The 15,000-nt window shown below is 41.6% G+C and overlaps 1 protein-coding gene across 5 annotated transcripts in view; it reads left to right on the top strand.

Annotated features, from left to right (window-relative positions):
- The window catches only part of sgpp1b (sphingosine-1-phosphate phosphatase 1b), a 10,310-nt gene extending 209 nt beyond the window's left edge, over positions 1–10,101 (top strand). Inside the window, exons 1-5 of one of the 5 annotated variants that reach the window (XM_060871696.1) lie at positions 1–708; positions 4,983–5,072; positions 5,790–5,838; positions 5,937–6,229; positions 6,327–10,101. The exon at positions 1–708 is cut by the window's left edge and continues 209 nt beyond it. In XM_060871696.1, the coding sequence (XP_060727679.1) occupies positions 88–708; positions 4,983–5,072; positions 5,790–5,838; positions 5,937–6,229; positions 6,327–6,878 (1,605 nt within the window). In that variant the 5' untranslated portion in view covers positions 1–87 and the 3' untranslated portion in view covers positions 6,879–10,101. Of the gene's footprint in view, positions 709–4,982; positions 5,073–5,786; positions 5,839–5,936; positions 6,237–6,326 lie in introns of all 5 variants that reach the window. The other 4 variants (XM_060871695.1, XM_060871700.1, XM_060871699.1 and 1 more) reach the window with 4 other exon arrangements.
- Positions 10,102–15,000: the final 4,899 nt, after the last annotated feature.

The following is a 15,000-nucleotide window of genomic DNA, read 5'->3' as shown; positions in this document are numbered from 1 at the left end:
AGCTAAACACGCAGCTAAGAATCCGCTAGCACGAGACAAGCGCCCTGTTTCACCTGACGCGGCGACGCTGTTAGCTGCGAAGCTAACATGGGATTAACGCGGCTGTTGACGTCGCTGCACGACCCGCAGCACGTCGCCCGGTTCCAGGAGCTGTGCGGTGTCCGGGGCTCCTTCACCGGGGACCAGGTGGATGCAGACCAGCGAGACAGACCGTCCCGAGGACAGAAAGGGAAACATCAGGACGTCAACGGCGCGATAAACGGGACGGCGAACGGGGACACCGGAGAAAGCGCTCGCGCGCGTCCGTCTAGAGGTTCCGGCACGGACGGAATGGCTCGAGGGCCGCTGCGTAAGAACTCGCTGACGGGAGACGCGGGTCACCAGTTCGTGATCTCCAACCGGGTCCTGTACTACGCGTTCACGCTGGGCACCGAACTGGGCAACGAGCTGTTCTACATCAGCTTTTTCCCGTTTCTCACCTGGAACGTGGACCCGTACGTCGCGCGCCGCCTGATTGCGATCTGGGTCTGGGTCATGTACCTGGGGCAGTGCACCAAGGACCTGGTGCGGTGGAAGCGGCCCGCTTCCCCTCCTGTGGTGAAGCTGGAGGTGTTTTACGACTCCGAGTACAGCATGCCGTCTACACACGCCATGTCCGGTACCGCCGTGCCGCTGGGACTCTTCCTGCTCACCTGCGGCCGCTGGGAGGTGAGAATCAACCGGTGATCAGTGCACAGGGTCCCGACCTGGTGCTGGTGAACCAGCTGGTGTGTGAACATCCTCACTGGGGGGTAACACTGCTATGGGCAGGACAGGAGGGGTAGATTGTACACACACACTGTACACACACTGTACACACACACTGTACACACACACTGTACACACACTGTACACACTTAACACACACACACTGTACACACTTTATACACACACTGTACACACACTGTACACACTTAACACACACACTGTACACACACTGTACACACACACACTGTACACACACTGTACACACTTTATACACACACACTGTACACACACTGTACACACTTAACATGCACTTTATGCACACACACACTGTACATACACACTGTACACACACTTTATACACACACACACTGTACACACACTGTACACACACTGTACACACACTTAACACACACTTAACACACACTGTACACACTTAACACACACTTTATACACACACTGAACACACTACACACACACTTTAAACACACACACTATACACACTCTTTACACACACTTAACACACACTTAACACACACACTTTATACACCCTTTACACCCACTTACACTAAACACACGCAACAATTCATTTTTACAAATTTTCAACAATTCAAACTTACTTTAGATCAGACATATTTTGTCAGATTTTATATCCCATCTGCTGCGTAAAACTTTCTAAAGCTGATTTTCTACTGTACAAATTTCACCGTACATTCTACATCTTTTGTGACGACACGTTCACCGATCAGGGCGATAGAACGAAACAAGCCAACAGACTAAAAAATGTCCTGATTAAAAAAGCTGAGAAAGTTTGTGTCCTGAGAAAGAACCTAGAAGTTGCTACCGCTTCATAGCGACCGCTTAGTAACATCCTGGCAACATCCTGGGTACGGAAGCAAAGACAGCCATAACAACCAGCGGGAAACACTTTACAGTACCATAGCAACCACCTAGCGACAACCTGTAGTGTCATAGCAATGATCCAACAGCATCCAACTGACTAGCAACACCTTAGCAACCGTCTATAGTAACACCAGTTCTGGTTCCAGTATAAAACCAGTTCTTTATGTGACGCAGTAGAGTCAAAGAAGTGAGAGGAAAGGCCAGTCGTGATGTGACATGATTGACAGATCAAATTGACGCAAAGCTCCGCCCTCACGAACTCAGGGATTTCCGTCGCTTTACTTTTATGTCGCTGCTCACTTCCTCCAGCACACAGGGAGGCTTCGCGATCTCCATCTTAATGCTTTCTGTTTTTTTTTTTTTTCTTTTTTTGTCTCAGCGCCAGCGAAAGTTGGTCAAGGTTTGACGTTATCTCTGTCAAGATAAGCTTTTATTATTTTTTTTTTTTTTTTGTCGATGCGAGCAAGGTTACATCGAGCAGAACGGTTCTGTCAAGGTTACAGCCTCATATTAAACCTCTCTTTTATACAGATTAACCGTGTTAGCAAATACAGACACGTCAAGACGAAGGGCTTTGTATGTTGGAAACAAAGATGTGCGTGCAAACACACACACACACACACACACACACACACACACACACACACAAAGAGAGTTCACAGGTGGTTTGTGAATGTAAATGTCTTTCCTGGCCGATGCAAATGCTGTTGTTTTTGTTACTTCTATTCATCAGAGTCACGAATATGAAGTGGTTTTTGCGGTAATGGAGTAAAATCCAGGTTCCGACTCCACAGTTCAGGCTATAATCTGTTCAGTTTGGAGTCGACATCAGAAAGAACTTCAACAAGTTCAGAAAGCGTCTACACGCGGTTAAACTAATCAGATAAAAGCGATACGTCCGGATCGCCGTGACTAAATAAACGCTTTTACCGGTTTGAATAACGTTACAGGGGTTAAGCTTCTTACTCGACATAATTAGTCGTAGTTTCTGTGTTTCTTTTTTTTTTTTTTTTTTTTTTTTTTTTTTGTCAGTTCAAGCCCCAGACGTCGCTCGCTCTCCAGTCGGTCATTTGAATACCGGATCCTGATTGGTCAGTCAGGAGGCCTTGATGAATCTTTGCATTGATGAGTTTCGCAGCACCTTTTACGTTAACGCACACGTTCTAATACGACCATCGTTTCCATAGTAACAGCTCGTTCGGGAGGACCTGCGTCGACACGGTCGTGTGTAATTATATAACGCTTAATAGAATGAGTCTCCAGTTTCGGCGTTTCTTGTAATAGCCTGCAGGGAAGCGTTCAGAGTCGTGCTGTCTCTGTACCGCCGAAACTGTAGGAACTACAGAACGTAGCATCTGCTGGAGAACAAAGCAGAACAACAGAGCCCCATTGTTGGTCTGAAGGTCGGCCCACCTAGGCTTCATTGTTCCTTTGTAAAACCCCATCATAAAGCCGGCGCTTGTTTGGGAATCGCCGCCCGTCATTATCCTAAATCTGGATTGGAGGTGAAGGTTGAGTGGAGATTTGAGGTAATGACGCTGTATTATGTCGTGTAATCACGTTCGCTTTGAGAACGCCCACAGTTTATGTTTCAGGAGGAAGAGTAACGAGGCTCATCCTGGAACGTGTGACCCCGAGCGCCGCTTTCCTCACGTGAAACGCTTAAAAAATCGCAAGACTGATTTTTTATTTTTTTTTTTTAAAGGACATAAAGAGATAAGAAGCTCTGCTGTTCCTGATAAACAGGTTCACTTAAACACACACTCTCTCTCTCTCACTCTCTCTCTCTCGCTCTCTCATTTCCCTGTTCACTCTTGCGCACACACACACACACACACACGCACACACAGAGCTTCCTCACAGTGTCCAACAGCTAATTATGTTCCGTCTCAGTTGCTCGCATGCAAACACTTCCTCTGCCTTCTGTTCTCCAAACAGCCGCAAACAAGATGAAACAAGCGCAGGATCTTTGTTTTAGCCACATTGCATTGTGGGTAACTTGAGCTCTGCAAAAAAAAAAAAAAAAACACAGCGTGTGTGAAAACCCACATATATCACGATACGTGTAGCAGACCGACACGCCGAACTAACGGAGATAAAAATCCATGAGCGCACTTTATACTCTTAACGTTCACACACACACACACACACACACGCACACACACACACACAGCTGCAATAGCTTAGTTTTTTCCTGGATGAGCTCCACACACACACACACTGCTCTGTAATCTGTGGCAGATGTTTTCTCCTGATGACAGACAGGAAGAATTAAGGAGCTGAGAGCGCCTTCGTCCTCAGAGTTCCTCTTTTCCAGCTCGTGTGTCATGTGGTCCGAGGGCACGAGGCGCGGTCAGGGCACATACACAACATCTTAAACCCTGCAATTATATTCTTCTTCCCTTTCCACACACCAGAGAGAGAGAGAGAGAGAGAGAGAAAACAGATGTGAGAAGCTGATTCATGAGATGTGGTGATCTCACGTGCAGCAGCGAGTCGTTCGCTCCTTTTTTCCAAAGGTCACTGATTTCTGCTGAGCACGTTATTATCTCTGCTGATAGACTGGTACTAATCCTGCAACATCTCTCTCTTTTAGACTGTGTGTGTGTGTGTGTGTGTGTGTGTGTGTGTGTGTGTGTGTGTGTGTGTGTGTGTGTGTGTGTGTGTGTGTGTGTGAGTTCTGTAAATCCCACTAAGTAAGATTATTTTCCCCAAACATTTGGAATTTTCTGAACGAAGACGTCTCGTCTGGAAACGGGCCTTCCGTCCGCAGCCTGTCTTTCTCCTCTGACCAATCAGATTCGAGAATGCGACAGTGATCTCGTTTTATTCCCAATCAACATTTCAGTGTTTGTTTTATTTCAGTAATCTGTTTTTTTTTCTTTCCCCATATCATAGATATCATATTGTCTTATCTATTTCACACACACACACACACACTATTAAACTGTCATTTAGATAGATTTGATAGTGTGTGTGTGTGTGTGTGTGTGTGTGTGAGATACAAAGCGTGTGTGTGACAAGCAGGTCGTTGGCTCAGGTTATGTTCCCATGGCGGAAAAGTCTCCGTGACCCGACGATGTAATTATCCAGGACACGAACTTCCTGTTAAACAGCATGACAATGTGCTCGCGAGCCGATTGAAGTTTCTTACTATAGAAACAATCCTAACAGTTAGAAGTAGTCGCATGCAAAAGTTTGTGCACCCGTATGTAAACGATGTCTGTTTTTGCTATTTAAATGAGTTGTTTTTGTCATTTGTTTGTTTTTTTTTTTTTACACATCTTGTATATTGATGTGTGTGTGTGTGTGTGTGTGTTTGTGTTTCGTCCCAGTATCCTTTAGTTTCCGGACTGGCGCTGGTGTTGAGCTGGACTGTGCTGGTGTGTGTGAGTCGCGTCTACATGGGCATGCACTCTGTCCTGGTGAGCCAGAAAGCACACACACATGTACACACACACACACACACGTTAACTCTTTCAATTTAAGGCTGTTTTAATAACAATAGAAACTTTTTTAATAATTATTATTTTTTTTCATTTATCAGTTAATTTGTTTAAAACTGAATTTGCTGAAAAATTGTTTTTTTTGGTCAACAAAAAAAGTATTATTTTGGCCGGAAAACTTACATTTTTTTTTTTTTTTTTTTTTTTTTTTTTTAACTTTATTTATGTATATATATTTTTTGTTATTTATTTATTTAAATCCTGCTGAAATATTTGTTTATTTTAGGTCAAAATATTTATATTGTTTTTCAATCATTTCCGCTTTTTTTGTGGTTGTTTTTTTTTTTTTTTTTTTTTGCTAATTAAATCCAAAACGACTCCAAAAATCTCTTCCCTCGTCTTGCACCGACGTACGACGCGATCACACCTTTTAAAAGAAAAGAAAAAAAATGAGGGTTTATTTCACTTCATCGCTGTTTTTGTTCGCGCTCCGTTTAAAAATCGCGCTTCATCGCAACGATAAGTTGTGTAATGACCTCATTGGTGAGTCATGATATTTTGGCCCCGTCATTTTAATGAAACTTTATTTACTCTGATTTGTTTTTATGCACTTATCTTTTTTTTTTTTTATGTCATGTCAAACGTCAATTATTCACTCGGTGATTATCTGAACTAATAAACCTGATGTGTTAGCAGTTCCAGCTACACTTTCATGTCTCAGGCTCAAAGGTATCTGTTACTCAAGGTATTTATTACACACACACTTTGGATAGATAGAGGGGAATATCCTGGTTATTTACTGTGTGTGTGTGTGTGTGTGTGTGTGTGTGTGGCTTTTAAAAGAACCCACGATACGAGCCGAGCCAACCGACAATACAGTAATCGGCTCCTCGTACATACACTCTATAAAGCCAAAAGTTTGTGCACCCCTGACGGCGTTAGTGAGATCAGACTCTGGTGTCAGATTCAGGGCTGTGTGCAGGACGCTGGAGTTCTTCATCAACCTGAACCCATCGTGTCTGCGTGGAGCTCAAGGGGCTTCGTGCACGGGCACGTTGTCACGCTGGAACTGGGTTACAGCATACAGAGACGACGTGTGGCAGCAGCTTGTGGAAGAACAACATATGGGTGTGATGGTCAGGGGTGCACTAACTTTTGTTTAGTGTATCTAGAGTACCGTTCTTTACTTTACAACCCTGAGATTTACATTCATTGTTTTTTTCTTTCCCCCAGGACGTGATTGCAGGGTTCTTTTTCAGCCTGCTCATCCTGGCCATATTCTATCCAGCTCTAGACGCCATCGACACGTTCAACCTGTCTTCCAGATACGCTCCGGTTCTCGTCGTGTCTTTCCACGCCATCCTGGGACTTTTCTCCTTCACGCTGGACACGTGGAGCACATCCAGAGGTGACACCGCTCAAATCCTGGGTACGGGCGCGGGCATCGCCGTGGCGTCTCATCTCAACCACCAGCTGGCTCTGATCCACGATCCTCCTGCCTCCATGCTGCCTCTGCAGGCTCCGCCGCTCAGCCTGGGACTCTTCGGGTGGAGCTTCCTGCGATTTGTTCTTGGCGTGACGATGCTATTCGCCACGAGGGCGGTGATGAAGGCTCTCACCATCCCCCTGGTGTGCCGCGCCGCCGGGATCTCCAGCCAGGACGTCCGCATAGCCAGACAGAACATGCAGGTGGAGCTCCCGTACCGCTACATCGTTTACTGGACCGTCGGCTTCAGCGCCTTCTTCCTCGTACCCTTCATTTTCAGCTGCGTCGGCCTGTACTGAACAGTCAACGAGCGGACAAACGGAGCTGGAGTTTTAGCGCTGCAGTTCATCCAAGACCAAAAAAAAATAAAAAAAAATCAGCAGATAAATTCCCAAAAATTAATTTACTATAAAACCTGAACTGCCCAAAGTTTCGGCGTTTTACAGCAGCACAGCGCACGTTTAGAGCGTATTCGTTTCCAGCTTTTATTTTCAGGGTTTAAATCGTCGTCGCTTCCGTCGCTGGCTATTAAAAAAAAAAAAACGACCCTAAGGGTTAGTTGCACTTCTTTGGATTCTTGCAGAAAAATAGGCACATATTTTTTTTTAACGACTGCGTTCGAACCCTGTGACTGCACCTTCTCAGACTCTTTACTTTCTCGGCAAACAAACTTGGACACTTGAATCATTTTTCCAGAACATTCCATTTGGGATCGAGGCCTTTTTTTATTTTTTATTTTATTTTATTTTTTTTTTCTGTTCGACTGAAATATTTCTACAAGTGACTGAACTTCGGAAGACCTCGTGAGGAGAGGAGAGAGAGAACTGGGACGACTTTAGAATCTGGACGGTGTGGTCGTGCTTCTCCGTCCGTTCCGCGACTTTAATCGCCGAATGCAGTCTCGTAGTCGAGTTATAAGAGATTTAAACGCTCTCTCGGCTTGGTGTCTGCGCACACACACACACACATGCATGCACGTCGCACGCGCTCGGCCGTCTAAAGGCGAAACAAACTCCGGGGGAAAGCGAGAACGTTTCCCTGATTTAGTTCTGCTTTCTAATTCCTCCTGAAAGCAGGAACACGTTTGCTTAGCGAGCGTACGGCGAGATCTACAGCGGCCGTTACAAACGTGAACAACAAGCAGCACGTTTCCTCCCACGCCGCTGACCCGCACGCGCTCGTGACGCTGCCGCATTTAGACAATCAGTCCTAACGGCGGCGCAGTCGTTTCCCCACAACCCGCCTTCCTCACTCTGTTCGTCAGTTTAAATGTTTTTTGTCTTTAAATGATTGTGGTCTAAAAGAAGAGACACTCGATTTAAAAAAAAAAAAAAAATCTACATCTACTGTGCGAGCTCAGAGACGTCCGCCGTCTCAGACCTTCGCGTTTGTGGTACTGTTTAAAAGAAATGCACTGTTTCCCAGAATGCACTGCTTTTACATGTGCTCGTGTCCGTGGACATTACGCCGTTGTCAAGCTTGTGTGTGTGTGTGTGTGTGTGTGTGTGTGTGTGTGTGTGTGTGTGTGTGTGTGCGTGCATTTTCTCCATCCTGCGTTCACATTAGTAAGAGATACGATGTATCTAGCATGCTGGTGTCGTTTGTGGGCGTGGCCTGTTAACCTGTTAAAGCCAAAATGCCTCCTATGTTTTGCAACGTACACATGTGAGCGTGTTACCGTTGTTTAAAGCCGACGGTGTGTTTTAGTGCAGTAAAATGCTTTTATTTTCAGTTTTCAGCACCAGATGTGCCTCAGTGGACTGTTTAGATTAGAAGACAGCAAGTTTGAATCTCAGCACGGATCAAAGCCTCCGCACGTCCACACTGAGTCTCACTCAAGTGTGAGTCACGTGTAGAACAGGAACGTTGTCATTGTTGTAATGTGAACGCAGGGTTGTGTGTGTGTGCGTGCATGCGCGTGTGTGTGTGCGTGCATGGGCAAGCGCGTGTGTGTGCACTATAAAGGTAGGCAGAGAAGTTGGGCTTAGCAATAAGTGTTATGTGTAGAACTATAACTGCTCCCTGGTCAATAAGGGTGAAGGTCAGTACAGCTTTAAGCTTGACCAGCCGTTAGGGACGTAATCAGGATCTCTGAGAAAAGCACTAGAGCTGAATGTTTGTGACCAATTATGTAAAGGAAAAAAAAACATTTCAGGTGTGAATGAGAATTAAAACTCACAAAACCTTTGTCCTTCGTACAGCTGCTTAAACACCTTTCTTTATACACACGCAGGCCAAATACACACACGATGATGTTATTGGAAAACGTTTTATGTTTTGGTGTAAAAACCAATTGCCCCTCTGAACATTCCGGTGTCCGTATGGGACGTGCTGTGAGAGATTAAACATGGCGATGGGGTGATATGATGTTATGGTTTCTACACATCATTGTGTCATCGTTATGACGCTGCTCAGATTCAGAAGCTGATGAACTTTTAACGACGGTGAAATTAAAAGACGCTTCGCCGAATATCCCCCAAAATCTGCGTGCTCGTGTGTGCTACTGAAATCCGTCCTTCAACAACTCAAAGCCCTCAGCAGGTGGAGCGACAAAGACACCTTCAGGCGAATGGAGATGAGAGAAACCTCAGCTATAACACGACGCCGTGCTCTCACACCGGGGTGCAAGTAACGGCGTTAGTCTTCCACCGAACGTGAACGGACGAGGAAGAAGGTAGAGGGCGCTCTTCTCCTGGCTGGTGGGTGGGGGACCTGGGAGACGATCCATACACTCACTCACTCACACACCAATTTTGGGATTATAATCTGGATAAGAAGCTTCTCAGATCACAGACTGTTCTTCTTCATGGAGTGTTTAGGCAGGAAATGAGGCTTTAACGCAGTCCACCCACTGTGCTGTAGAGTATTTCTGAACATTTGCGTACCGGATAATGTTTTCGCTCACATCTCGAGCTACACGCCAAGCAATAACAACGATCCACTGTCTGTCTGGTGATTTTAAATCAGGTGGAGCCCTCAGGACATGTGCATGTTCAAACACGAAGGCGTTTATACCGCATCACGAGTGCACTGTATGTACAAGAGAGAGAAATATCTACTGTAAACAGGATCCAGATGTGTACATTTATTAAGAGATCCTGAAGACCGATGGGGGGTGGGTTTGGGGGGGAGGGGGAGAGGGTGGTGGGTTATGATTGAGCAGAGACAGATGCGACATGCTTATTTAATTTAATTTGGATTTTTATTTTATTTTTATTATTTTAATTTTTTTTAATGTTATTTAATTTTATTTTATTTTATAAGCATAGCATGTGTAGGATAAACCCCACACTGTTTCGGATTTAACCTAATGATGAGTCTCACAGTGTTGATGGAGCTTCCTGAATGTTTTCATGTTTTATCTGTTTTTTGTTTTGTTTTTTTTTTGTTTTTTTTTTCGGACAAACTATTTGTCTTTGTCTAGATCAGAATGTTTGCCTAATTAACACACACGCAAAAAAAAAATGTTATTGACTGTTTTTTGTGATTGCAAAAGAAAAAAAAAAACAATGCCATAACAAACCATCTGCCTTTTGTCGTTCATTCTGAATCTGTGCTGTAATAAATAACGCAGCGATATTTTATATTATATAATGAAATGAATTGCACTTGTTCTAGTGATTCTATTTATTCGGTGTCATCCGGTCCAATGTTGACATATAAAATCACCAAAACAAACACGCCCCTAACCCAAATAAGTCCCACCCCTGTATCGATAGCTCCGCCCACACATACATACGTAACCCAGGCAATTAATGGAAAGAAATGTGTCTTTATCATAGCTGAAGGGAAGAACAATACGATTGTAGATAAACAAACAAGCAAAAATGACACACAAGCATAATCATGTAAAGGACAAAGGCATATATTAGTTCTGTGTAACAAAACAAAACCAACGTTACTCACCTATCGAGAAGGAAAAAAGCGCCTCGGCGTCTTAAGTAAAGTTGGTCACATATTCACAGATTGGAGTTTCCCGAGTCAATAACTCCTGAGCTAAACACTGTTACTACACAAAACACGGTTGTAGCTGCGTCTCTACATTACTACGATAGAAAAGAGGTGTTATTTGTGTAGTAACAGCGTTTAGCTCAGGAGTTATTGACTCAGGAAACTCCAATCTGTGAATATGTGACCAACTTCCTGCTCCTTCAGTTCTCTCCAGCGCTGGAAAGCTGATCCTATATTAACACGTCCTACTTCTTACCTTATCGTAAGTCTTTCTTCTCTTTCTTTTTGTTTTTATCCTCCATGTCAATGTTAAAACCGCTTTCTGCTAATGTCACACATGCGCACTGAACACTCTCTCCGCCCATATTGACAAGACACGCCCCTTTCTGCTCATTGGCTACACGTTTGTTTTGTTTTTGTTTAGTATTTGGCCCGACTCTGAAGCATTTCTCAAAAATCGGAGACCCCACCTTTAATGTTGATTTGTTTAAGAATTTTGTTGTGATTTATTTGTCTCTTGGTGAAGTTCAGATTATTGTTGAAGATTGAGATTTTGTATTTTTTTTTAGATCTTTTACTAGACTATTATATGATGTCAAAAGTCAACAAACAATGTTTATTTCACCGTTTTACGCCTACTTTGAAGACATCGTCGAGCGTCATCAGGACGTATGGGTTCATTTCTTTTTTATAAACTTTATTCACTAGAGAGAGAAAACAAATGTTTTCTAGATGTCCAGCATCTCCTGACATCTCACGTGTTTATTCCTGTACATAAGTAGACCTTTTTATTACAGAGGAATTTCTCAAAAATGTTTATTAATTGTTATAGTTTTGTTAGATTTAATGCTGATTAACGGAATTAAAAAAAAAACAAAAAACATTTTCTTCACGTTTTCTAAACTTTTCACATATTTAATTAAGATGAAGTCAAGTTTGCTTTACCTGTGAGATCTATTATTATTATTATTATTATTATTATTATTATTATTTTAAATCCATCTTCACCTGTAGTGTCTCTCCTTAAGAAGGTATAGAGGGAAGGAAAAGAAAACACAACACACAGGATTCTGCACAAGAGTACATTAAAATTATTTCCAAAGACAGGACGGTTTTATTTATTTATTTATTTGCTCATTAGCTGACTTTGCTCGTCATGGTGATGGAGGACAAATGGTACGAGCGCCACCCAGTGGTGAGTGAGTTACAGACCAGAAACTATAAGTAATTTAGGTAATTTAATAGTATTTTCTTTCTGGCTTTTAACGTAGACTTCACTATATTTCTTTCCCTCTAAATTTCACTAAAAGCCTTCTCATTTTAAGGGGAAAAAAATCTCATGATTTGTAACCATTGTTTCTATCCGACTACAAAACGATTCTTCATATCTGACTCAGTGATCCGAATCATCGAGATGAATCAAACCTATGATTTATAAGAACTAACGCAAAGATTCGACTCGACGAACTGATTGGTTTGCGAACGATTCTATTCTTTAACATAAACTAAACGAATATATGATAATACTTATTTAAAAACCTCATTATTACTTTTATCTACTGAACTAAAGGAATTGGCTTCTTTTTATTTAGTTATATTCTGTCAAGTGCACGTTCTTTGTTCTGTGACGAATTATATTAGCCACGCCCACATTTGTATAGCGTTAAATTTGTGTTCAAGAGGCCATGTGCATTGTTAGATTTCTTTATTTGATCTATATGATCTATTTATGTGTATCTTATAGCCTTTACATATATATACCTCTCTCTATATATATATACTGTATATATGTTTATATTTATGTTGAGATAACGGAAAAATTTAATAATTATCAGGACAATACAAGAAAGAAAAAATGTAATAATGCATAGCCTCTTAGGACTTCTGTATAAACTTCTATGTGAAATCATTTATTCAGGGCTGGACTAAATAAAAAAAACAAACAAAAAAAACTCAAATTTCATGATCCCTTTTTTATTTTTTATTTTTTAAATGAAATAGATTACTATCTTATTGTAAACATCGAAGTTTAGACATTTTTTTCACTTCTGCTGCTCGTAAAGGTTTTGATTTGTTTATTTGTTTGCATTGACGAAGCTGCTGTAAATGATCTGAAATGTTGTTTCTGCTGTGTATCCTCTGTGATTTATGTACGGATTTGGACATGAGCACGTTTGGAAAATTACTTTTTTGTCAAAGATTATAGAGTAGATGTCAAACTACTGATTGAAATGACAAGCGTTTTAAGTATTTTTCGTACTTTCGTCTTTTCCTGTTAGGGGTCTTCACAGCGAATCATCTGTTTCCATCTAACTCTATCCTCGGCATCCTCTACTCTCACACCAGTTACCTTCATATCCTCATTTAACACATCCATACAGTAAATCTCCTCTTTGTCCTTCCGCTTGACCTCTTACCTGCAGCTCCATCTCAAACATCCTTCTACCAATATAACCATCTCCCTCCTCTGTACATGTCCAAACCATCTCAATCTATCCTCTCTGTCCTTGTCCCCAAAACATCCGACCTGAGCTGTCCCTCCGATGTCCCTCGTTCCTAATCCTGTCCATCCTCGTCACTCCTAAAGAGAACCTCAACGTCCTCCTCCATCTCTGCCTCATGTCTGTTCCTCACTGCTACAGTCTCTAACACATACAGCAGAGCTGCTCTCACTACTGTCTTCTACACCTTTCCTTTGATTCTTGCTGACACTCTGACTTTCTGTCACACAACACTTTTCTCCACCCACTCCAACACGCCTGCACTCACCTCTTCACCTCTTTTCACCTCACACTGGATGGTTGACAGCAAAAACTCCTGCACCTTCTTGACCTCAGCCCCCTGTAACCTCACTGTTCTGCTTCCGTACCTCTCGTTCATACACATGTATTCTGTCTAACTATGACTGACTTTCATTCATGGTGTTCCTCCACCCGCTCCCTACTCTCACAATGATCACAATGTCGCTCCTCTCTGACTTTATCCATCAACCTGTCCGTCGCCGCAGCAAACAAGAAGGGACTCAAAGCCGATCTTTGATGTACCCCCAACTCCACCTTGAACTCCTTTGTCTGACCTACAGCACATCTCACTGATCTCATACGTATCCTGAACGACTCTGACATACTTCTCTTCCACTCCTGATTACCTCATTAACATTCTACAGGATCTCCTACGGACATTATATTAGCTCTTACTGTATGACGCTTGTTTTGTCTTACTGTCATATGTATCCTGTTATCCAGGTTTAAACAACCACAATGCACCCATGGGATCATGTATTTATCCCATCTGACCTTTTGACTTTTGAGGCGAGGATGGATTCGCAATTCACACCTAATTCGTAATCCCTGTGTTTTGCTTAGGCCACCTTCCACTTCATGAGCTCATTTGTTTCACTTCATAAATTTGCATCTGTTTATGTCTCTTACCTACTAAGGCGCCAACAAAAGGTGTTCAAACACCACATCCTTCTGAGCTTTCCAGAAATCACGAGGTATGATGCAGATCAGCTGCTGGAACAATTGTTTTTTTCCAATTGAACCGCTCGCTGTTTTGAAGGTCAACACCATGTGTTAGGGAATAAAATGGGATGAAGCGGAGAGATTCATTTCTACTGACAACAAACCTGTGTAGTATCTCTAAGACGTGTTGTTTCTGTTCTTTTTTGTAATGATGCAAATTCTAAGCGACTTCAGATTTACTTAATTTTTACATGGAAAAATCTATGTAAAGGGGCCGCTGTAACAAAAAAAAACAAATAAACAAACAAACAAATCAGAAAGTCATGACGAAAGAAGTCAGTGTTTGTTGCGATCTTTGCCTTTAACACTGTATCAGATCTCTCAAGTGTAAGAGTATTAGAATAGAAAAATATAAAATATATATTATATAGAAATGACATTTTAAATCGTAGGACTAGGAGATTGGGATCGTTTATTATTATTTTTTCCGTTTGAATATTGTTATAAAAGACATAGAAGGCAAGAAAATGGAAAACCTTTGACACCTTTGACAAAAACGTAGGAAAATTCAATTTGCCGTTGATATGAAGTTTAGTTTTGAGAAGAAAAAAACACTGTGTACGAGGAACGATCCACTTACATCGTTAACAACCTGTAAACTCTCTGAGTCATTTCTCTTCTTTCCAGTATATTAAAAAAACAAACAAAAAAAAACAAACAGAATAAGCAGAATAAGAGAACAGTAATGTAGTGTTTATTTGTATTAATTAGTGTTCGAATAACTGAAACACATTAATATATATATATATATATATATATATATATATATATATATATATATATATATATATATATATAAGCAATAAATAATTAAATAAATAAATATTTAATTATTTATTGCTTTTTTTATGTATATTAAAATGAATATTTTATCAAATTATCACTCTCAATATTATTTTAACATTTTATTGATATTTAAAATTAATTTTATTTATATGTACTTACA

Source organism: Tachysurus vachellii, chromosome 6 (genome assembly GCF_030014155.1).
Source record: "Tachysurus vachellii isolate PV-2020 chromosome 6, HZAU_Pvac_v1, whole genome shotgun sequence".
In the NCBI taxonomy this organism is placed as follows: Eukaryota; Metazoa; Chordata; class Actinopteri; order Siluriformes; family Bagridae; genus Tachysurus; species Tachysurus vachellii.
This window is presented reverse-complemented; position numbering and strand designations above follow the sequence as displayed.